Source organism: Perognathus longimembris, chromosome 3 (genome assembly GCF_023159225.1).
Source record: "Perognathus longimembris pacificus isolate PPM17 chromosome 3, ASM2315922v1, whole genome shotgun sequence".
In the NCBI taxonomy this organism is placed as follows: Eukaryota; Metazoa; Chordata; class Mammalia; order Rodentia; family Heteromyidae; genus Perognathus; species Perognathus longimembris.
This window is the reverse complement of record NC_063163.1, coordinates 79,747,616-79,770,437: the sequence shown is the minus strand read 5'-3', so window position 1 is coordinate 79,770,437 and position 22,822 is coordinate 79,747,616. Positions and strand designations below refer to the sequence as shown.

The 22,822-nt window shown below is 51.1% G+C and overlaps 1 protein-coding gene across 2 annotated transcripts; it reads left to right on the top strand.

Annotated features, from left to right (window-relative positions):
- The first annotated feature begins 1,061 nt into the window (after positions 1-1,061).
- Positions 1,062-22,517, top strand: Sart3 (spliceosome associated factor 3, U4/U6 recycling protein). 2 transcript variants are annotated; one of them, XM_048342764.1, is made up of 19 exons: positions 1,062-1,367; positions 5,677-5,803; positions 7,100-7,204; positions 8,232-8,416; positions 10,051-10,102; positions 11,047-11,171; positions 12,222-12,377; positions 13,056-13,194; positions 13,840-13,947; positions 14,485-14,562; positions 14,655-14,713; positions 15,825-15,934; positions 16,712-16,824; positions 17,392-17,468; positions 18,033-18,201; positions 19,329-19,774; positions 20,016-20,168; positions 20,527-20,717; positions 21,743-22,517. In XM_048342764.1, exons 1-19 carry the CDS (start codon positions 1,077-1,079, stop codon positions 21,912-21,914), a joined length of 2,856 nt encoding a protein of 951 aa, XP_048198721.1. In that variant the 5' UTR covers positions 1,062-1,076; the 3' UTR covers positions 21,915-22,517. The 2 variants fall into 2 exon arrangements, with proteins under 2 accessions (XP_048198721.1, XP_048198720.1); XM_048342763.1 differs by having other exon boundaries at positions 9,997-10,102.
- The last annotated feature ends 305 nt before the right edge of the window (positions 22,518-22,822 follow it).

Genomic DNA, 22,822 nt, shown 5'->3' with positions numbered 1-22,822 from the left:
CGGGAAACGCCGGCCTAAGTTCAGGTCCGCTAGGCCTGAGATGCGCTGGGATGCGGCGCAGAGGCCGCCTTTCACGTCTCTATTTTGTAGTGGTGAGGGCTGGAGTTCGGAGCGGTTTAGTGACTTGTTCTGTGGTCGCAGACAGCGTCACCTGGGACGAGGACCTAGTTGGCCTTGGGTAGACCTGGTGCTGGCTGGTGACCGACCCGGGGGAAGGAGGTCGGGCCGGTGAGATTCGAGCCTCTCTTGTATTGAGTTCGTTCACCCGTGGAGCAAATACGGCATTCCACCGAACTCCCGGGATCCCGTGGAAATCAAAATGGACACAATCTTGCTAATGAGGGAGAAAGTAATGAAGGAAGTTAACGCCATAGTTTTTTTTTTTTTTAATCAATGATTGGTTTTGCATGTCCTGATTTTGAAAGAACAGCAAACCATTTACAAGTCTCTAAAGCAATGCTTATTATAATTTATGGACAACATTAGTTTGAGACTATGGTCTTGTAAGATCGGAAAAATAACATGCACTTAACATGTAGGTAGTCATTGCAGAGGAAGCTAATCGGGAAGTAACTTTTTCTCAAGAATGGAGCATTCGAATCTTCCCGAAGGACTGGAGTTTTCTCGGCTTTTTGGAAGCTTGGTTGCTGGGAAACGGAACCACGCACTCAGGGCCCTGCAGGCATCAAAACGTTTATTTCCCAAAGATCACTTTGACCTTCCCAAGATGGCGCAAAGTCCTTCCCTGCAGACATTACGTTCACTCCACGAGTTTCTCTATGGCCCCCACTTACGGTGCAAAGACCCAACGTCTGTCCGAGGCTGTGACGGCACCCTCGCCATGTTAAGGAGCCATGTTTTCCCCGACCGAGGCTTTTCGAAGCATGCAGACATTTTGGGAGCCGCATGCGGCTTGTGGTTTCCCCGCCAACGAGCCGGCGGGCCTCCCCTCCGGCGTCGGGTGGGCGGGTGTTTGGTCAGGCGCGCCGCGGGCAGCCCGCCGCTGGCGGGTCCTAGCTGGCGGGGGGGTGGGTGGGGGGAGGGAGGAGGACCCTGGGAGTTGCTGCAGACGCAAGATGGCGACGGCGGCCGCCGCCACCTCCGCTCCGGAGCCCGAAGCCGAGCCTAAGGCTGGGCCCGAGGCCGAGGAGGAGCACGGGAACGCTGCGAAGGCGGCCCGCGCGAGGAGCAAGGTGCTGACCCTGGAACTAGGCTGGGACCAGCCGGAGGAAGGCGTGAGCGAGAGCGATGGCGACGGGGAGTACGCCATGGCCTCCTCCCCCGAGAACTCTCCGGGGGAGTGCGAGTGGGAATTCGAGGAGGAGGAGGAGAAGAACCAGCTGGAGATCGAGAGGCTCGAGGAGCAGGTGGGCCCGGGGGGCACACGGGGCGTTCGCGGGCTCGCAGGGCACGGTGCTCCACCACGCGAGCCACGCCCCCGTCCCTTTACTCTTCTAGCAGTTTTTAAGATGAAGGTCGCACTTTTTGAGGACTGGGCCCGAACTGCGGCCCTGTTATCCTTGGCCTGTCTCGTAGTGGGGCTTGTTTAGGGTGTCCTCACCACGCCCGGGGGCCGCACTAACTTTTTTGCCCGCGCTGGTCTCAAACCGCGGTCTTCCCCCTGAGTCCCCACCCTTCAGCATACCGTGTCCGAACAGTCGAAATAAATACAAGTCTCATTCGTCAGAGGTTTGTGTTCTCCTGGGCACAGCGACGCTGATGAAATAATGGCGTGGCAGGAAGGAGACTGAGCGAGAGGGAGAAGAAACGGAAAGGCCAGGGGTTTCCATAGCTGAAGATGAAAGGTTTAGTTCTGAATGTTCTGCTAGCTGATTCATTCGCTCGTGGGCACATTTCTGACCTTTATTGAGCTGTGGCTTCCTCATCCCTGCGGAATGGAGTCGTAATTCTTACCCTGTGCTTGGCACCTACTAGTAGCGTGCATTCTGACCTCAGACCTTATGAAGGTGGCGGTATTATCTCCTGTAGAAAACAATCCAGGGTCCTAGTCAGAGGTAGGCGGCAAATTCCAGTGAGGAGAATATGACCAATAACGGATGACCAGATTTATCCAGGCAGGGACCGGATGAGCAACAGCAGGATCTTGTGTCCACCTTTACTTAGTCCTGAAGGGAGGAAGAGAGCCCTTGTTACCTGCCTGAACAGTTGAGTTTGGTCCAGAACCAGGGAGGAATTCCCAGTTGGAGATTTGACCTCCCTCCTTTCCTCTCTCAAGACATCTGCTGGTGCCTCAACCTATCTGGAAGCCAGGGAGCCAGAAGCCCCAAATGTGCTGTTTAAAAAAAAAAAAAAGTTCCCCTAATTGTGGTGTTTGTGACCAGCCAGTCATGTCCATGGAGTTAAAGAATACACCGTCCCCCCTCTTTGGGAACTTTCCTCTGACTTTACCAACCTCCTTCAACTTCAACTGTTGCCATTCAGCCCTTGCCTCACTAATAGTTACAGTAGTACTTTTTGACTTCCTTGTATTCTCTCTTGACCCTGGTAGCCAATTGTAAAGAAAAGATGAGCTACTTAGCAGCAAGGAGAAGGGACAAGGTCACTCCCAGGTTAGAATAAAAACCCAGCAGACCAGCCACCTGGTGTGACTGCCCAGCTCTGGGGAGAGAGTACAGAAGTAAAATGCCTTGGGGCTGGGGATATGGCCTAGTGGCAAGAGTGCTTGCCTCATATACATGAGGCCCTGGGTTCAATTCCCCAGCACCACATATACAGAAAACGGCCAGAAGTGGCGCTGTGGCTCAAGTGGCAGAGTGCTAGTCTTGAGCGGGAAGAAGCCAGGGACAGTGCTCAGGCCCTGAGTCCAAGCCCCAGGACTGACCAAAAAAAAAAAAAAAGAAGTAAAATGCCTTGACAGAATCTCCTGTATCTCTTGTGTGTCTATTCGTTTTCTGGTTTTTTTTTTTTTTTTTTTGGCCAGTCCTGGGCCTTGGACTCAGGGCCTGAGCACTGTCCCTGGCTTCTTCCCGCTCAAGGCTAGCACTCTGCCACTTGAGCCACAGTGCCCCTTCTGGCCGTTTTCTGTATATGTGGTGCTGGGGAATCGAACCTAGGGCCTCGTGTATCCGAGGCAGGCACTCTTGCCACTAGGCTATATCCCCAGCCCTATTCGTTTTCTGACACTTGGGTACACAGGACAGGGAGGAGAGCAGGCAGTGGATTTGGAGCCTCCGGGCCCCAAAGAGCTGGAGCACATTCTCATTTTACACTGAGGAAACAAAGCTTAAACAGTGATGAAACAATTTGCTTTAAGCCATTCCTAATGGGACTCCAGCTTATCTGGGATTCATGGCATAGGGGACATGCAGTCCCCTAGAAGGTGTAAGATGACTAACCTTGCTACTCAACCTCACTGGTCAGTTTCCACGATGCCCCCAGTTTTGTTTATCTGTGAAGTCTGGACAGCATATTTGGGTGACACTACAATTGGGCATAGTTTGTCCTGTCTCATTTCTGGTCTGATTGTCTGGGGCAGGCTGGTGGTTACCATTTCTGCCTTTGAATCAGTGCGTATGCTCATACTCAGTTAATACTTTTCAGCAAATACAGGGTGGCATGGGGTGCCAGACTATGCCCCTGCCCTCACTGAAATCATTTCTTCGGCCTGCTAGCCTTTTGATTGTTCTGTGAGATGGAAGAAACAGGGTCTCCTATTCTAGAAGGAAGAGGAGGAGTCCTCCGTGGGTCTGGGTCAGAGCAGAGTTCTGGCTTGGTGCCCAGCAGTTGTCTGCCCTACTTCAGCTACGTGTCCACCCACTGGGGTGGGATGGAGCCCAAAGATGACTGCACGAGGTGGCACGTGGCATGTGAACGAGAACTGAGAGCCTTCAGCCTTGGCTTGTCTGTCTTAGGTCTAGCTAGGGGCTTTTTAGTTTGATGCTCTCAACTCTCCCATACCATCCTGTTCTTCACCTCTCATTCCTGCTTCACTGCCCTTCTGGTGAAGCCTCCTGATGGGACTTCTAGATAGACCTGAGAATGACCTGGCCCTGCCCAGGGTGTGGCTTCCGCAGCCAGGGTGCCCAACTTGAGGCTGGCTAACTTACAGGATGAATCGCCCCACCTGATCTGTTTCCCTTGAGGTTTGTTTTAAAATTAAAGCTTTAAAAATCACGAGGGGCTGGGGATATAGCCTAGTGGCAAGAGCGCTTGCCTCGTATACATAAAGCCCTGGGTTCGATTCCCCAGCACCACATATACAGAAAATGGCCAGAAGTGGCGCTGTGACTCAAGTGGTAGAGTGCTAGCCTTGAGCAAAAAGAAGCCAGGGACAGTGCTCAGGCCCTGAGTCCTAGGCCCAGGACTGGCAAAAAAAAAAAAAAATCACGAACAGGTATCTGTACCAAATGCCTTTTCTGCATTGACATCACATTTTTCCTTCATTGGCTACAGTGGAAAATTACACTAGATTGCTTGTCTGAAGTGAAACCACCTTGCTGTTCAGGGATAAATCTGAATCCAACATGTGTCTGTGGCCTTTTGGGATGTGCTTTTCCCCTTAGCTTCCCTGACTCTTCAGTGTGTATAGCAGCTCAGTCTTGTGTAACCAGTCACTTTTCAAAGGCAGCAGCTGGGTTCTTTCCAATTCTGGCTGCTAAGGATTAAAGGTGCTATATATTATGTCATCTACCAATCAGGGCAGTTTTCTTTCTTACTTCGACCTGTGTACCTTTTATTTCTTGCACTTGTCTAAGTGATTGGGTTAGAATTTCTAGACTCTTGAAAAAAGTGTCGAGAGTGGACATTCTTGCCTTGTTTCTGGTTTTAGGAAAGAAGTAATCATTTTCTCACTAAGAAAGACGTTGGCTGCAGCTCAGGTTAAGATAGTTCCCATCCTGTCCTCCCTTGCTAAGAGCTCTTGTCAGACACAGTTTTGGCATGGTTGATACCATAGCTTGTCTTCTTTAGCAGCTGCTGCACAGGATCACCAGGATTGGTTTTGCATGCCTGGAATGAGTCTCACTTGCTTTTGTACATTTATGTGCTGGCTTTAGTTCTCTTAATGTTTCTCTTTCTGCCTTGTTTTAGCTGCATCCTGTTGATCTGCTGTAGTTTTGTTTTCATTCAGTTCTGTGTGGTTTTATTTTTATTTTTTTGCCAGTCCTGGGGCTAGAACGCTGGGCCTGAGCACTGTTCCTGGTTTGTTTTTGCTCAAGGCTAGCACTCTACCTCTTGAGCCACAGCGCTACTTCCTGCTTTTTTTTCTGTGTATGTGGTGCTGAGGAATCGAACCCAGGGCTTCGTGCATGCTAGGCAAGCTCTCTACTACTAAGCCACATTCCCATCCCCAGGATTTTCCTTCTTTGAGTAGTAAAAGAAGAATTCTTACAATGCTGTTGGATACCGTTAGTTGCTCACAAAAGCCTCAGGACTAGAAAAGAGTCCTTTCCCCAGTTTACAGATGAGGAAATGGAGACTGGCCAGTGCCTGAGGACACACATATTTTGTTTGTTTCATTGAAACAAACCTCTCTTTTATTTAGAGGCTCCCGACAGGAGTTGCAAGGGAGCGTGGTGCTACTTTGTGTTCTGTGGTAGAGGTGGCATGACCCTGTTTATCTAGTTTGTGGCAGATGGGTGCACTGTCACCAGAGGGGACAAGGGCTGCTCCTCTGAGGCAGGCATTCACAGTTCCACCGGGGTTGCTTTCCTCTAGCTGTCCATCAACGTCTATGACTACAACTGCCACGTGGACCTCATCAAGGTGCTCCGGTTGGAGGGGGAGCTGGACAAAGTGAGGGCAGCCCGCCAGAAGATGAGTGAGATCTTCCCCTTGACGGAAGGTAAGGCCACCTCTGTGCACTGGAGGGGTGGGCCTGCTTGGTGCTGACCGTCATCCAGGCAGCTGCTGTCCTTGGCCTTGGCTAGTTTTGTGGCCATACACCACAGACCACATGTTCAGTCTGCTTCATCAGATGCCATGACACAATGTTTTTCTATTCATTGTTAGATAGGACTCTCCCCAATCTGCTATGTGTGTCCATTCTCAGCACCTGAACATTATAAACATAGTTGAACTTTTTTTTTCCAGTCCTAGGTTTGAACTTAGGGCGTAGGCCACTGTCCTTAAACTTCTTTTGCTCAAGGCTAGCACTCTACCGCTAAACCACGTTCCTCACTCTACAGTTGAACTTTTATGGAGTTTAATGTAAATGTTCCTTTCTTCACTCGTTGAGCCCTGGTGGCTCAGGTCATTTTGGCATATTTGCTTATTGGAACATCCTTGCTCTGAGCAATGTTCTAGTTTGCTTTATTTTAAATTATTATTTTTCTTTGATTGTTTTCTGGTAGGGGCCTAGATCCTCCTGCTTAAACCTCCCACGTAGCTAGGATAATGCTTTTTTGTTGAGATGGAGTCTTGCTAACTTTTTGCCTTTGGCAGTCCCACAGCGATCTTCCCCATGCCCACTTCCCAACGAGCTGGGATCGCTAGGCACAGCCACTGTGCCTGGCTGTAGGTAAATATTCATCGATGCTTGGAAGTGATGTCTGGGGTAGGAGCTCTGGGCCCAGCTCTGCCCTGCCTTCCTCTTGCAAAGCACAACTGATGAAGGGCATTGCCCATGTTTGCTGCTTGCTGATTCTTATGAACTCTGAGACCCTTCAGCCCTTCATGGCTACATCTAACTCAGTCATTCTTGAGTAACGTGGAGACGACTGTAGTGTCTGCCTTGCAGTCATGACAGAGCAGGATGAGTGCTTCATTGCACAGACTTAATACCTGCTGGCAGGTGGCAAAACCTTAGATGGATGCCATTGTTACTAGTATTACTGGTGGTGGTGTTCATGATCCTGATCCCTTGTAGACCTTAAGAGAGCTTGCAGGTAAAGATCGAATGGGAAGATAGACACGCAGATACATGGGTAACTGTGTAGAAACACAGTGCGGCACAGGTGTGGGCTGTGTTTTTGGTGATTCATGATTCTTGGAAGCATAAACCTGTGTGCTTGTTTGGGTGACTGGGTGGAGGTTGTGCAGAAATGGAGGAGGTATTGGTGCCATGCTGTGTGTGGTAAACTGCTCCTCCTCCTTTGGGGAAGGTGGTACTGATGCAGGCACTGGTGCGCTTGTCTCCTAGAGCTCTGGCTGGAGTGGCTGCAGGACGAAATCAGCATGGCTGCGGATGACCAGGACCGCGAGCGTGTGTACCAGCTGTTCGAGAGAGCTGTGCAGGACTACATCTGTGAGTTCGGGACGCAGGCTGGGGCCTGGAGCTTGCTGCATCGTTTTCACCAGTCCTAGAAAGCAGAGCCTCAGCCGCACAGTTACAAAGAGTGAAGTTCAGCTTCCTGAGGTTTTTCAGTCTCTGTTCGCTGGAGATATTTGGTATTTTTGTTTTCTGGGTGGTAGTGGCTTTGAACTCAGGCTCTTATGCTTGCCAGGCAGGAGTTCTTTGGCTCAGCCACATCTTTTAGTTCTGGTGTTTGATTTTTAATAGAGTTGTAGGAAGAGAGTGAATATATTTACATCCAGAATTTATGTGGCAAGAACTCTGTTACATGGTATTTCTAGGTCATTAAAGTTTATCTTTTGCATGCTGAATAAGCTTTAGAGGTTTTGAGCAAAATGCTTTAGAAAAACAATCAAAACTTAAAAGTAGCAATTTGGAAATAATTATGGTTTCATAGGAAGTTGCAAAAATAGCACAGAGAAATTCTTATTTCACCTAGTTTCTCTCCCCCCATCTTATAAGACAGGACAAAATAAAACCCAGCCAGTTGGCTCGTTGGTTGGGGTGGGGCTCATACATTCTTTTTGCCAGGTTTGGCCTCTTTTTTTTTTTTTTTTTTTTTGCCAGTCCTGGGCTTTGAACTCAGGGCCTGAGCACTGTCCCTGGCTTCCTTTTGCTCAAGGCTAGCACTCTGCCACTTGAGCCACAGCGCCACTTCTGGCCGTTTTCTGTATATGTGGCACTGGGGAATCGAACCCAGGGCCTCATGTATATGAGGCAAGCTCTCTTGCCACTAGGCCATATCCCCAGCCCCAGGTTTGGCCTCTTAACTGCAGTCCTTGCTGGCTCTACTCTTTGGGTAGGTGGGATTATAGGCATGAGTGACATGGCCCATATGAGAATAGATATACTAGGTTATGGCTCTTTTATGGCTGTAGTGTATTAGTATAGCCACTTGGGTAGCTTGCTGCTGATGCTCTGTTTTGGTATTTGGGTACTGTGTTATGTCCGGAACTAACACTGTGCTTCTTATCCTTAGGCCCTAACATTTGGCTAGAGTATGGCCAGTACTCAGTTGGTGGCATTGGTCAGAAAGGTGGCCTTGACAAAGTTCGCTCCGTGTTTGAAAGAGCTCTGTCATCCGTGGGTTTGCACATGACCAAGGGGCTGGCCATCTGGGAGGCTTACCGAGAGTTTGAAAGCGCCATCGTGGAAGCCGCCCGGGTGAGTGGCCCTCCTCTGCCCCCAGGCCAGCCTCACATGCTGCAGGGCTGTCTTGGTAGTGTCTGGAAATGTTATTTTGAAACAGACGGCCAGGGTGGGTCTTCAGTTAGTCCAGCTAACTGGATGGTCATGCTAGTCCATTAAAGGATGACCAGTAAATAAATCAAATTGGTGATCGCCATGGAGTAGCAAGAAGGGAATCTTTGCCTTAAGAGTAGGTGATGGCCTTTTTTTTTCTGTGTATCAGAATACTCCTGTCTTAGTTACAAGGTTCTGAGTGGGCATGCTAGAACCACCATGCCAGCAGATAGTGCATATAGATACAGGTATGTGTGGGTATGAGTGCACATGCATATGTATCTGTGTATGAGATGTGTAGAATTTTACAGCTATGTCCTCTCTCTACTCTCTGTGCAAAGCACAGTATGCATTGCTACACAGCAGGTTCCTTTAATATATCATTATAGGTTGAGCATTCCTAGTCTGAAAATTGATATCCAAAATGCTCAAAAATCCAAAAACACCCACAGAAAGAATTGCATGTGGGATCTCCTTTTATGAGGCTTATACTCAAAATTCAGGGTTTAAGCAACACCCGCTCTGAGCAGTGCGGAGCATGGTGTAAAGGGTGTGTTTGCCCTCAGTTCTCTTCCCCAAGGGAGGTGCACAGATTGTAAAACTTGAAAAATCTGCACGCTCCATCCATAGCCATTTCAGTGGCTCTAATACTATTGCTGTTTCTTTTTCTTTTTGCTGGTTCTGAGGCTTGAACACAGGCCCTGGGTCCATCCCTGAGTTCTTTTGCTCAAGGCTAGTACTTTACCACTTGAGCCACAGCTCTATATCCAGTTTTTTTTTGTGGTTAATTAGAGTTGAGTCTGACAGATTTTCCCGCCTGGGCTGGCTTCAAACCACAGTCCTCAGATCTCAGCTTCCTGAGTAGTTGGGATTACAGGCATGAGTACTGGAACCCAGCTACCTGTAGCTTCTTGATCAGATCTCTGTCCAGAAGACTGTAGAGCCTTCAGTGAACCTAGATAGAGCTATCAGAGCTAGAACCTCTGTTTGGTCTTTGTAAACCCTACATGGACTCCCTTAAACTTTTCTTTTTTTTGAGACAGGTCTCACTTTGTAGCCCAAGCTGTCCTGGAACTCATTGTCTGGCCCTCCCTGAGTGCTGAGGTGACAGGTGTCTGCTGCCTTATCAGCTGCCTCACACATTCTTGTATTTGCTACCATTTTACTCATGCCATTCTTCTTCACATGGAAGTCACTGAGCCCACTCCTAGCTCCTTGCTCCTGCAGGAAATGTTCTCTTTCCATAGCCTCCCCCGCACCCCCAACCCAGCAGGGACACAGCCCTGCCCTACCTTGTCTTTCTGTGGCCGCCATATTTATCTCTCCCTGACAGGCACCCTGGCAGTCAGGGTCAGTACCCTTCCCATCTGGCAGGAAACCTCCCTCATGTTTGACACATAGGGCCGTTGTATTTTTGTTTTTTTGGTTGAGTTGAAAATTTGTTCTACTTTTGTTATAGAAAGAACCAAAGTTTGTCATTTACTACTGATTTGCTTCTTTAGCCCATAGCTGGCTTCCTTTCCCCTTCTGACTGGGAACAAACCTTTGATTCACAGCTTGAGAAAGTCCACAGTCTCTTCCGGCGACAGTTGGCGATCCCGCTCTACGGTAAGAGACAGACGAGTCGGTAGCTGCCCTTTGTGGCTTGGAATAGCTCCATTGTAGGTCCATGTCCTGTGAGGTGGCAGGGCTGGTGATCTCACTAATTGGGCTGCGCCATCCTGTCCTTAGAGCTCTTCATGCCCCAGAGCATCGCGGGACAGGCAGGCAGGTGGCTCTGGCAGCCCCACACCTGGTACCCACTCAAGTCCTTTTCCTATTTTACGACATAGTTGTAAAGGGGAGCAGGGTCTCAGCAAGGAGAAATAGGGATGCTGTAGAACACCAGTTTTACGCCAGCGCATGTCTGCCTTATGTGGGTAATGGGGTTTGAAAGCATGGTTGATTGCCAGCATTCTTGTGTGAGATTTGATCCTCCTGGGCATGGTCCCGGTTTGTCTACAGCCGTTATGCCCTCTTCCCATCATGGCTTGTTTGGATTTGAGTTCATTGGGAGTTATGGGGAAGTGGCTGTGTGTGACTTGCTGGGTGACAGCAATTCTGGCAGCGGAGACTAGAGCTGCGCTGTGTGTGGTTCCCTCATATGCTCAGGGGAGGCACCGGGTTAAGGCCTTGCTCTGCATGGCTCTTCCAGTGTCTCCCCCCGCCCCCCTCCCACATCCCCTCCCCTCCACTTCCACTGCTGCGCAGTGAGGATCATAGAGCAGCCCACCTGGCAGAATGATGAAGTCTGAGGAGGGACCAGACCTGAGGCATTAGGACCCAGCTTGAAGTACTAGGTCACCTGAGCCTGGCATTTTGTATGTTTTGTACACTTATGGATGGGTTCTAAGGCCAGGTGCAGGCTGGGCAGGAGGAGTCAGAATGTGGTCAGTAAGAGCTGCCATACCACAGGTGTGGGAGGGGCTGCTGGCTCAGAGGCCCAGGTTTCCCGGTTGGGTTGGTTAAAACCAATGGCAAGATCCACGGGGGCTGAATCTGTCTTTCACCAGACATGGAGACCACATTTGCTGAGTATGAAGAATGGTCAGAGGACCCAATTCCGGACTCAGTGATCCAGAGCTATCACAAAGCATTGCAGCAGCTGGAGAAGTACAAGCCCTATGAGGAAGCCCTGGTGAGTGTGCTTCTTTCTAGAAACTTCTCTCCTCCAGCAAACTTGTTTTACTGTGAGTGTGCAGAATGTATGAACATGTACATGCAGTGTGCTGTACTTCCTAATAATAAAGTGAACATCCTTGTACCCACCTCCCAGCTTAAGGAATAGAACACTGCCAGTACCCAGGGGACCTCTCTTCCCTTGCCTTTCTTCATAGCTCCACAACCATGAGCTAGCCTCCGTTGATGTATGGTTCCATTTTGCCCCGTGCTGAGTTTTTACTGCATAATCGATTCATGGGTTTGAGTTTAATGCATGCTGATAAGTAGCATTGTAGTTGATCTGAGGATGGACAGACAGATGGACACTTCCAGCCTTGCTGGGGAGCAGATGCTCCAAGATTGCTGAATGCAGCCAGGGCGGGCTGTGCCACTCTTTTCTACTGAAAGACCTGAATTTTAGTCAGTCTGATGAGTTGGAAATGCTAATTTTAATTTGCATACTTCCTTATTACTTTGCTTCTTGGGAGTCCTGGGTTTTAATCTCTTTTGTTTTGTTTTGTTTTTTGCCAGTCCTGGGGCTTGAACTCAGGGCCTGAGCACTGTCCTTGGTTTCTTTTTGCTCAAGGCTAGCACTCTTACCACTTGAGCCACAGTGCTACTTCTGGCTTTTTCTTTTTTTTTAAATTTAATTTATTTATTTATATATGTGGTGCTGAGGAATCGAACCCAGGGCTTCATGTATGCGAGACAAGCACTTTACCACTAGGCCATATTCCCAGCCCCCTGGGTTTTAATCTTATTTTTGGCCTCCCCTCCCAAGTTGATGGTTTGTCTTCCTACTTGTTTTTCATTTTTATTTTTAAATTGTCATAAAGATGATGCCCAGAGAGGGATTGCAGTTATATCAGACAACATTGTGCCTGCCATTTGTAGTTGGAGTGGGGATTTGGTGATTCTGATTTTGGTTCTACATCTCTTGCCAACCTTCACCCGCTTTGAAGATGCTTGTGCTCTGATAGGTTCAAGTACCTAAACTTAACTTGAGTGCAATTGTTCCATGCTCCAGTTGCAAGCAGAGGCCCCAAGGCTGGCAGAATACCAATCCTACATCGATTTTGAGATGAAAATTGGTGACCCTGCTCGTATCCAGTTGATCTTTGAGCGTGCCCTGGTTGAAAACTGCCTGGTCCCAGACTTATGGATCCGTTACAGTCAGTACCTAGTAAGATAACTGCTCTGCTTTTATTTTGGTTTTGTTAATCTAGAATCTCTTTAAAGGACAACCCTTAGAATGCCTTTCTGCTTTCCTCCTTTTTCCTCCAGCCTTTCTCTCCTCTTTGCCAACTTGTTGCTTGGGGTTTTCTTCTCATTTGAAGTCACTTTAAATTGATTGCCAACTCTACATAGACCTTACAGTCAAGACCTTTATCACAGATTTATTTTTCTCTTTTGTAAAGAACAAAATATAGACATACAAAAAGTAGGCAGGTTAAGTGGAGCCTTATCTTCCATGCTGAGGAACGGTGATGGCTTTAGTCTGGTCTTGCTTCCATCGGTGTCAGTCCTTACTTCTCTGCCTGTCATTTTAGAGCAAAGTGCAGAAAGCGCATTGCACTGGTGAACATCTTAGTGTGGATGTGTGAAAGCTCTGTATATGGAGAGATGCCTGTACCGAGGCTCCACACTGGGCTTGGTACTGTCTCTAAATCAAGACTATTTTAACTAGGGGCCCCTACCTCCCTTTTCTCCTCCACTCCTTGGCTGTTTCTTCATTAAACCAGATCACAAGAGACATTTTAAAGGAAATTTCCCTTAGTTGGTTTTGCTGGCAGTGTTACACTGATGCGGATGTCTTTCTTACCAGTGAAGTTTATCTTCTCCCTGGAATTGTGTGTTGTAGGACCGGCAGCTGAAGGTGAAGGATTTGGTTTTGTCTGTACACAGCCGCGCTGTTAGAAACTGCCCCTGGACAGCTGCTCTGTGGGCTCGATACCTCCTGGCCATGGAGAGACACGGAGCTGACCATCAAGACATTTCTGGTGCGAATGTAATTGTGGAAAGACTTCTAAGCTGCTTTTTTTTTTGAGACACAGTTACACACTTTTGCTGTCAGGTTAGCCTTGATCTTATAATCATCCTGACTCAACTCTCAGATCTGGGAATCCAGGTGTGTACTGCTGTGCCTATCCACTTCTAAGTTTTCCGTCCTAAGTGAAAAACAACTGAGTTGAAGTCATTAACCAGCATTAGCCAGCTTTGCTTTGGAATATTGAATATTAAAGATAAATAAGGTCCTTTTGTAGACTAATGCTTAGGATTGGCTTTCTGGAGCTTGTAACATTTTGATTCTCATGGTGGTCTTTTAAGTTGGGGTCTTCTCTCCAGACTCATTTGAAGTAGACCCTTACTGCAGGGTATAGGTGCAATGAGTAAGTTCTAGAACAGTGAACTTACCTTTCGGATGCTTTTCTCTGTTTATTCCACCTGTTGCATCCTATTGTCTTTATAATATAGTCATTACGCATGTGGTGCTGGGGGTGCAACCCAGGTGCATCTATTATTATCATCATTATTAACCCCATTATCATTAAGTCCTGTAGGGCTTTGTAGTTAGTGGAGTTTGGTAGCTATAGGAACTTCTTTTTGATCGGGCAGTGAGTCCTAACTTTTTCTCCAAACTCCAGCAACCTTTGAGAAAGCTTTGAGTGCTGGCTTCATCCAGGCCACGGACTACGTGGAGATGTGGCAGACGTACCTTGATTACCTGAGGAGGCGGGTCGACTTCAAACAAGGTATAAAGGGCCTGTGGTGTTCCAGTTTCCCAGATGTTCCCCCCCCCCCGCCCCCGAAGTTGAGCAGTTTCCAGCTTTACCAAGTCCAGCTGTGGGTGGAACGCAAATGCTGCCTTCAGTTTGAGTGTTCGATACTGCCTATGCCAACTTCTTCGTCCTCACCCCTTCTCCTTTCCTGCCTATAAATAAAAACTGCTGTTTTCTTCAGATCTCTGAATCTCTACAGGATCCCCTCCCCTCCCTCCCCTCCCCTGAAAGCTAACCAGACAAACGCTAACTTGTGTCTGCACACCCTGTATGCTGCTTCGTGCAGGAAGCTTCAGCCAGCGTGCTGCTTGCTGCGCCCCTGGTGTGCACTCTGGGCATCCCTGTGCTCACGCTTCGTGCTGTCCAGTGTGGCTTGTTCCTTCCCCACCTCTGCATGAGGCGGGGCTGTGATTTCCACACGGTGGTGAGCTCCCAGTGGGTCTTCAGGCCCTTTTAGTGTGGGATTCGAGGTTGTGCGGCTTTGTAAAGTCTCCTGTACGTTTCCAACAGACTCCAGTAAGGAACTGGAGGAGTTGCGCGCCATGTTTGCCCGTGCTTTGGAGTATCTGCAGCAGGAGGTGGAAGAGCGTGAGTTTGGCTTGGCCTTAGTTGGTGAACCTTTTCAGCCCAGGGCTGTTTGCCTCCATCTCTTTCTAATTTTCACCATCGTGTTCCTGAAGGTTTTAATGAGAATGGAGATCCGAGCTGCGTGGTCATGCAGAACTGGGCTCGGATTGAGGTAAGCACTCCTCTGAATCCCTGCGGCTTGTGTTTGTGAAGCCCTGGCTGACAAAGCTAGACACCGCTGTCCCATGGTGGTCTAGGCTCTGCGCATTGGTGTTGCTTACTCAGTGGGGTTCCTGAAGCTGGCAGCTTATGTGGCCTAGGGCCAGTTTGCTGTCCTTGCTGCACTCACGAGTGCCTGCTGAGCTGGGCCTGGTCACTTGCCTGTCAGCCACTGGGGAAGCAGAGGACACATCTGCCTGCTGAGGCTTTGATTCAGGGCAGAGGACAGTTGGACACACACTTAGAAGATGTAAGCCTTCAGAGACACTGAGCTGAGTGGACATAGACCTGCCCTTGCTCGGCTTTTCCACTGGGCACAATTTACCTTGGGGGGCTTGGGCCGAAGCTAACATCTGTGAGGTGGTTTCTTCACGGGTGTTGTCAATTTGTAGGATGAGGAAACTGAGGCTCAGGGAGTTCAGGAAGTGTCGTTTGCCCCAACACTGACTAGTGTCTTTGCAGTGCTCTCAAATCAGACAGTAGTAGCTAAGCTTGATTAAAAATACAAAAGGGGTCCTGGAGGTGAGTGACAAGTGCTGTGCACAGCTAAATAAAGACTCCAAGCCTGATTAAAAAAAAAAAATACAAAAGGGGGCTGGGATATCGCCTAGTGGCAAGAGTACTTGCCTTGTGTACAAGAAGCCCTGGGTTCGATTCCCCAGCACTACATATACAGAAAATGGCCAGAAGTGGCACTGTGGATCAAGTGGTAGAGTGCTAGCCTTGAGCAAAGAGAAGCCAGGGACAGTGCTCAGGCCCTGAGTCGAAGCCCCAGGACTGGCAAAATAAATAAAAATACAAAAGGAATGATGAAACAGCAGTTGTTGGCGTGAGCACTGGGTGCTGTGTTCATAAGCACAGGCAGGCCTCTGGCTTTCTTCCCTATGCTCGGGGATCAGGCCTTGCCCACACTTGTGTGCTCTGCCACTGTTCTGCATGCCCAGCCCTGAGGGCACACCTGCGATGCCCAGGGATGTGAGCTGATCTGTGTGTGAGGCAGGTTTTGTGGGTGCCATGTCATAAGGTTCTGGTGTGGTCCTAATGGAGCTTGCTTATGATTTTAGGCTCGACTTTGTAATAATATGCAGAAAGCTCGGGAACTCTGGGACAGCATCATGACCAAAGGAAACGCCAAGTATGCCAACATGTGGCTTGAATATTACAACCTGGAAAGGTAAGTGGCCCGGTGTGGTGGGGTGGGGTGAACCTGCTCAGGGGGCTTCCTCCCTCCTGTTGCTTGTAATTGCACAAGGGTACAGGACCAGAGAGGATTTTGTGCCTGGGGCTCTTATTTTTTTGACAAGTGTTTGTTAGACTTGTAGGTTTTTTCCTTACTGTATTTACTTTTTACTTTTGTAAGAGAGTAGAAAATGCTAAAACTTTACTTGAAACCACTGACTCATGCTTAATTTAACTATTGCTAATGTGTGGTTTGAGACTTTTTGATGCCAAAATTTAGAAAATAAAAATGCAGTTATAACATACATGTTGCCAACCTTAAGAACTGAGGTGTGTGTGTGTGTGTGTGTCTCTGGTGTTGAGATGAACAGTCCAGTTTTCTGGTGTGGACAGGGACAGAGGGTCTGCCTCTGGAGTGAAAGCTGACCCCCTCCTGGCCTTGTAGCTTTCCTTTCGCACACCTCACAGTGTCCTCAGGGTCTTCTGGTTCTGTGGAGGTGGTGGGCAGTGCCCTTCTGTGTGTGGCACAGAAGCTGCTTCTGGCTTTGAGACCAGAGCTGGCATTGCTGCTGAGAAGGCCTGATTTGCAGGCTGCTGCCAGGCAGAGGGACAGCACGATGTGGAGAGCATCGGCCTATGTGGCTGCAGAGGCTCCTGGAGAAAGGATACATCGCAGTGGTTCTGAAAGCCAGGGCTCCTCCAATCGAGCACCACCGAGAGAGGGTGGTGTGCTCTGTGCCCTGGTGGCAGGAATGCTTGTTTTCTTCCCTAGGGCGCATGGTGACACGCAGCACTGCCGGAAAGCTCTGCACCGGGCTGTCCAGTGCACCAGTGATTACCCTGAGCATGTCTGCGATGTGCTGCTTACCATGGAGAGGACAGAAGGTGCGGCCCTGTGCCATTTCTGGTGGCTGGTGCAAGTGGGTCAGGTGATAGCCATGGCCACTGCCCTTAGTGGTGGTATCGTTAGGAGGCACTCACTGGTGGGAACCCTGACCAGGGAGCTTTTCCATGATGGCCGCCTGCCTGTCCTCCTTGGATGTCATGAGTTCCACTACCCGCCCCCCCCACGTAGCCATACCGACCCCCAAAATGTCTCCAGACAGTACTGATTGTCCCTTGGTGGGTTGAACCCCTCATGGACCCCTTTTCCCCCTTTTTTGTGCCACCGTGCCCGGCATGGACTCAGAGTGTAACACGAATGCTGTGCCTCCCCACTGGAATGCCTTCATGACGTCCACCACAAGCCCCTCAGGCCCCTGAAAGGAGGGATGAAGCACCCCTAGGCTGTCTGGGTTCCCAGCTTCAAGCCTGCATAAGCTCAGTTTCCTTAAAATGAGGTGCTGACCCTGCACTTGCTGTCCCAGGAGTGGTCTCCTGGGTGTATGGGAAATGGAGAAACGTCACTCCTCAAAGCCCGTGGTGTGATGGTTTTGCCTCTTTGCCATCCAGGTACTTTAGAAGATTGGGACACAGCTGTTCAGAAAACCGAGACTCGCTTAGCCCGCATCAATGAGCAGAGGATGAAGGTAGGACATTGGTGCAGTGCCAGTGGCCCTTCAGCTCTCCTGGCCCTGGGCCTTGGGCGTTGTCCCTGAGCTCTTCAGCTCAAGGCTAATGCTTTACACCTTCAGCCACAATACCACTTCTGGTTTTCTGGTGGTTATTGGAGATAAGAGTCTCACAGACTTTTCCTGCCTGAGCTGGCTTTGAACCACGATCCTCTGAACTCAGCCTCCTGAGTAGCTAGGATGACAGGTGTGAGCCACCGGTGCCCAGCTTTGAATTGTCTTTTCAGTTTTGGACTTTGGCTCTGTTAACAACTTTTTTTTTATGGACTGGGTGGTTTCTGGCCCCAAAATTTTCTGGAGCAGATGGAAAAGCATAAAGAGTAGAACACGAACACCCCAGCTTTCTTAGTGCTCCTGTTTTGTAGCATAATGGCTCTTTGTCCTGTTGCACAGTGATTTCGGACACTAAGGCTCCGGGAGACTTGAATGAGGCCCCAGCGGCCCTGTGGGCCGCTCCTCGCTTCTGTCCCTCTCCTGCCATTGCCCGTGTGTTCTAAGTCAGTTTTCTGGCCCCATCTCCAGGCTGCGGAAAAGGAGGCCACCCTTGCACAACAGGAGGAGGAGAAGGCTGAAGAGCGGAAGAAGCTGAGGGCTGAGAAGAGAGCACTAAAGAAGAAAAAGACCCGAGGCACCGACAAGCGCAAGGCAGCGGAGGAGGAGGAGGAGAACGAGTGGGGCGGCGAGGAAGAAGGTAAAAACACCTGTTTTTTTTTTTTTTTTTTTTTTTTTTGCCAGTCTTGGGGCTTGGACTCTGGGTCTGGGCACTCTCCCTGGCTTCTTTTGGGTCAAGGCTAATACTCTACCATTTGAGCCACAGTGCCACCCCCTGGCATTTTTTGTGTGTGTGGTGCTGAGGGCTTCATGAATGCTAGGCAAGCACTCTACCGCTGAGCCACATTCCCAGCCCCTCCCCTGAGTTTTATTTGGAAACATTTCAGGCTTACAGAAAAGGTGCAGAAGCAATGCAGTGTTTCTTTCCCTGAAATGTGCCAGCCTCGTGCCCATCTCTGTTGGCTCTCTTGAAGGTGTGTGGTTGCAAGCAGGGCTTTGCGCATGGCTGCTGTGCCGCCACCCTGCCCTTAGTCCCTAGGTCCCGCCCACTGGTGCCCTGGTCCCAGCAGGGTCCCTTACAGGGTCCAGCTCAGGGCGCTCCCGTGTTTTGGATCATCTTTTGGGTGGATGCTTGTGAAGAAGACAGGCTCACTGTTGGGTTGCCCTAGTTTTCCTGGGTGACGTAACCCTGGGTGTTAGGATCTGGTGAAGACACAGCAGGGCCTAGCACGGTCTGTTTGCAGAGTTGAGTGTGCACTTAGCTGCCCAGCGGAGAGCGGGGCATTGGCCAGTTGGGAGGCGGCTGGAGCGGGGACATGGCCAGCTGGGCCCAGTCCTGGAGTCGTGGTGTAGCCAAGGGCTTCAGCTTGATGGGAAAGGCAGGGAGAGGCAGGTGGAAGGGTAGTCTGTGGGTGCTGCCACTGCTGGAAGCTTCAGGAGAGGCTCGAGAAGAAGGGATGAAGGTTCTTGGAGGTCACATGATGGTATTGAGAGTGTTCTGCTAGAACAGGCAGACTCCCAGCCGTCCTGGCTGGCGGGGGCCGCTGAGGGGCTGTGGGAGATACCCACCTGTGTTTGGGTCCTCTGACCTTTCATATGGTTGAGTGGACAGTGGAGGTTTGTGCTACTGCGCCACTTGATGTGGCCATGGGACCACCGCGAGGAGGCCCACGAGGACTGGACTGAGGCCCAGGTCGCCCAGTTTGTGCGGGCGTGGGCCTTGAGCTGCTGTTAGCACTCACCGTGGCACTTGCTGCTTCTTTTGAGGCCGAGCCCAACAGCCCCCCAAGCGCCGGAGGGTGGAGGACAGCGCACCCCCAGAAGCGGAAGAAGCAGGGAAGCCAGGGAAATGGGCGGCTGGAGACCAGGCTCCGCCAGCAAAGCAGAAGGAGAAGGCAGCCGCGGCGCGGCGTGATCTGCCCAAGGTGGCCCACGACAGCAGCAAGGACAGTGTCACGGTGTTTGTCAGCAACTTGCCCTACTCTCTGGCCGATCCCTCTGCCAGGCTCAGGCCGCTGTTTGAGGAGTGTGGGGAGGTGGTGGAGGTACGCCCTGTCTTCAGCAACCGTGGGGACTTCCGTGGGTACTGCTACGTGGAGTTTCCCGATGAGAGGGCCGCCCTGCAGGCCCTACGGCTGGACCGGACCAGTGTGGACGGGAGGCCAATGTTTGTGTCCCCCTGCGTGGACAAGAGCAAGCACCCTGACTTCAAGGTAGGTGGGTGGATGAGGTACTCCTTTCCTGTGGGCTGTGGGCTTGTGCAGTATTCAGAGGTGCCATGTGGGTGATCATACTGAGGACAATTGTCACTTACTGGGGACCGAGGGACACCGCCAGCCCGCCCTGCCTTCTTCCACTTGCCTTGAGGAGGCCGTGGAGGCTGGGAGGCTTGCCTGGGTCGTGTGACCATGTGCAGTGCCTCTGAGCCCGGCCCCTGTGTACTGCTCCCTGCAGGTGTTCAGGTACAGTACCGCCTTAGAGAAACACAAGCTCTTCATCTCAGGCCTGCCCTTCTCCTGCACCAAGGAGGAGCTGGCGGACATCTGCAAGGCCCACGGCACCGTGAAGGACCTCAGGCTGGTCACCAACCGGGCTGGCAAGCCCAAGGTCAGCATCGGCACACCACGCCGGCTCTGCGGGGTCTCAGGGCTGTTTGGTGCTGGGGTGGCTCCATGGCCTGCTGGATGTGGTCATCTGACCTGGCTCCACACAGGACTCTGAGTAACGTGTGCCCCCCCCCCCCCCCCCCCGCCATAGGAAAGTATTAGTTCTCAGGGCCCATAGGGGACCCTGGAGCAGCCATGATTCCTCCAGCGGGCTGGGCCCTAGCATCCTCCTGCCCCCTCGTCCTCTGTCCTGTGGAGTGTCTACCTCCCTTGAGCAGCATGCTTTCAGTGCGGTTGAGGCCTGGCCTGTGTGGTGCCCGGGGGGTGGCTTCTGACCAGGTCTGGCCCTCGCCTCTCAGGGCCTGGCCTACGTGGAGTATGAGAACGAGTCCCAAGCATCGCAGGCGGTCATGAAGATGGATGGCATGACCATCCGAGAGAATACCATCAAGGTGGCCATCAGCAACCCCCCTCAGAGGAAAGTTCCAGAGAAGCCAGAGGTGGGGAAGGCACCCCATGGCCCTATGGTGCCGAGGCAGATATACGGAGCGTAAGTTGTCTGTGGCTGGGTGGTGCGGAGGTGGGATGGGAGCCAGGCCTGCGCTCTGAGGGTCCCTCTAGTTCACCGGGGCAGGGGAGTGGTCACCCCTGTCCGCGCCATTTCCCTAAGGCCACATCTTGCTAGGCAGTGATGATTGTCATCTCCCGTCCTGCCACAATTGATGGCGACCACTGGCAGAGAGGACAGGCCCTTTGTTGAAGCTGAGAGAGGAGAGGGCTTTCTGCCCGCCTGTGTGACTCCTCATAGGCTATCCTTGCCAGGACGCGGAGCAAGGCACAGTGACACAGTGGGTGCAGCGTGCCAGCCAGAACCAGGGATAGACGTGGCGATGGCTTATTGTTCCTGATACATACGTGCCCGTACTTTCTAGATCGTGTGTGCGCGTGTGTGCGTGTAATATATATGCTTTTTATTATGCTCTTTTTCTGGAGGTGATGAGGATCGAAGCCAAGTTGAGCCACACACCCATTCAACCCCCCCCCCCCCTTCTGGGGCTTGAATTAAGGGGACTGGGCACCCTGTTTATGAGCTTTTATTCACAAGGCTTGTGCTCTGCCACTTGAACCACGGTTCCATTTTTAGCTTTTTGATAGTTTTTTTTTTTTTTTTTGCCAGTCCTGGGGCTTGAACTCAGGGCCTGAGCACTGTCCCTGGCTTCTTTTTGCTCAAGGCTAGCACTCTGCCACTTGAGCCACAGCGCCACTTCTGGCCGTTTTCTGCATATGTGGTGCTGGGGAATCGAACCCAGGGCTTCAAGTATACGAGGCAAGCGCTCTTGCCACTAGGCCATATCCCCAGCCCTTTTGATAGTTTTTAGGAGCTAAGAGTCATAGACTTTTTCTACCCAGGCTGGCTTTGAGCCGCAGTCCTCAGATCTCAGTCTCCTGAGTAGCTGGGATTACAGGTGTGAGCGACAACCCCCAGTGCCCCAGTTCTTGCATGTTTGGGTGATTTTTTGTTAGATCAGGGGCCGGGAGTCTTGGGTGGACATCGTGGCTGTGTTTGCTTTCCAGGCGTGGGAAGGGGAGGACCCAGCTGGCCCTACTGCCTCGTGCCCTGCAGCGTCCGGGCGCGGCCACCCCTCAGGCGGAGAATGGTCCAGCCCCTCACCCAGCGGTGACTGCCGCCCCCGAGGCGCCCAAGATGTCCAATGCTGACTTTGCCAAGTTGCTTCTGAGAAAGTGAGCAGGACTCCGCGATTGGAAATGCCTTAATCATGCGGCACCCCGGACAGAGGGCCGAGCACGGTGCTTGTGCCCAGACTCTGCTGAGCAGAACGTGCTCCACGCAGACACGGGAGTGCTCCCTCACATTGAGGGCCGGCCCACGTGTGGGCCCAGACCAAGAGCAGAAGTAACGCTGGAACAAGGCCCTAGAGCCCTCGCCCCGGTGCTTGTGCCACCCTGGCCTGAGGCCCCGTCACGGCCCGTGTACCCTCCCTGTCATCAGCAACACGCTGCCACGGCCTGTGTTAGTGAAGGCAAACACGTTTGCTGGCATTTTGTCCAAGCTGAGGATTTTTTGTTCTATTTGTAAATGACGGGTGGCCTGTTGTGTTTCCGAAAGCTAAATCCTGCAGCCTTGGTTCTGTGTAGGAACCTGCGGTTCGCCGCTGGGGACTGCTTCTCAGCCCGGAGTGAGAGGGTTTCAGCCCTTTGCTTTGTTCACACCCCATCAGCTCCCGCCTCCTCCATGCTTCACCTGTTCACCCAAAGCCACGCAGCGCTCCTGGGGTGGAGGTGTCTGCCCAGCCCACCTAGCTGTGTAAATAGAACTTTTCTAAGTTGCCTGTGTCTCTGATTGAAATCATTTCAGCAGTCCCACGTCGTCCCCTCACAGCCTCACAGCATTTGGCGGCGGCTCTTACTCGTTCCTGAGGCGGCTGCTCTGCAGGCGGCACTGCGGAGATGGCCGGGTAATGGGAAGCAGCTCATGTATCTGCAGAGTGTGATGGCTGCACACCGTCAGGCTTCCTACATGTGATCTGTGCAGGGCCAGGGCGGGAACCCAGGGCCTCGGTGAGCTAGGCAAGCACTCCATTCCTGAGCTTACTTTTTCTATTTTGGCAGTGCTGGGGTTTGAACTCAAGGCCT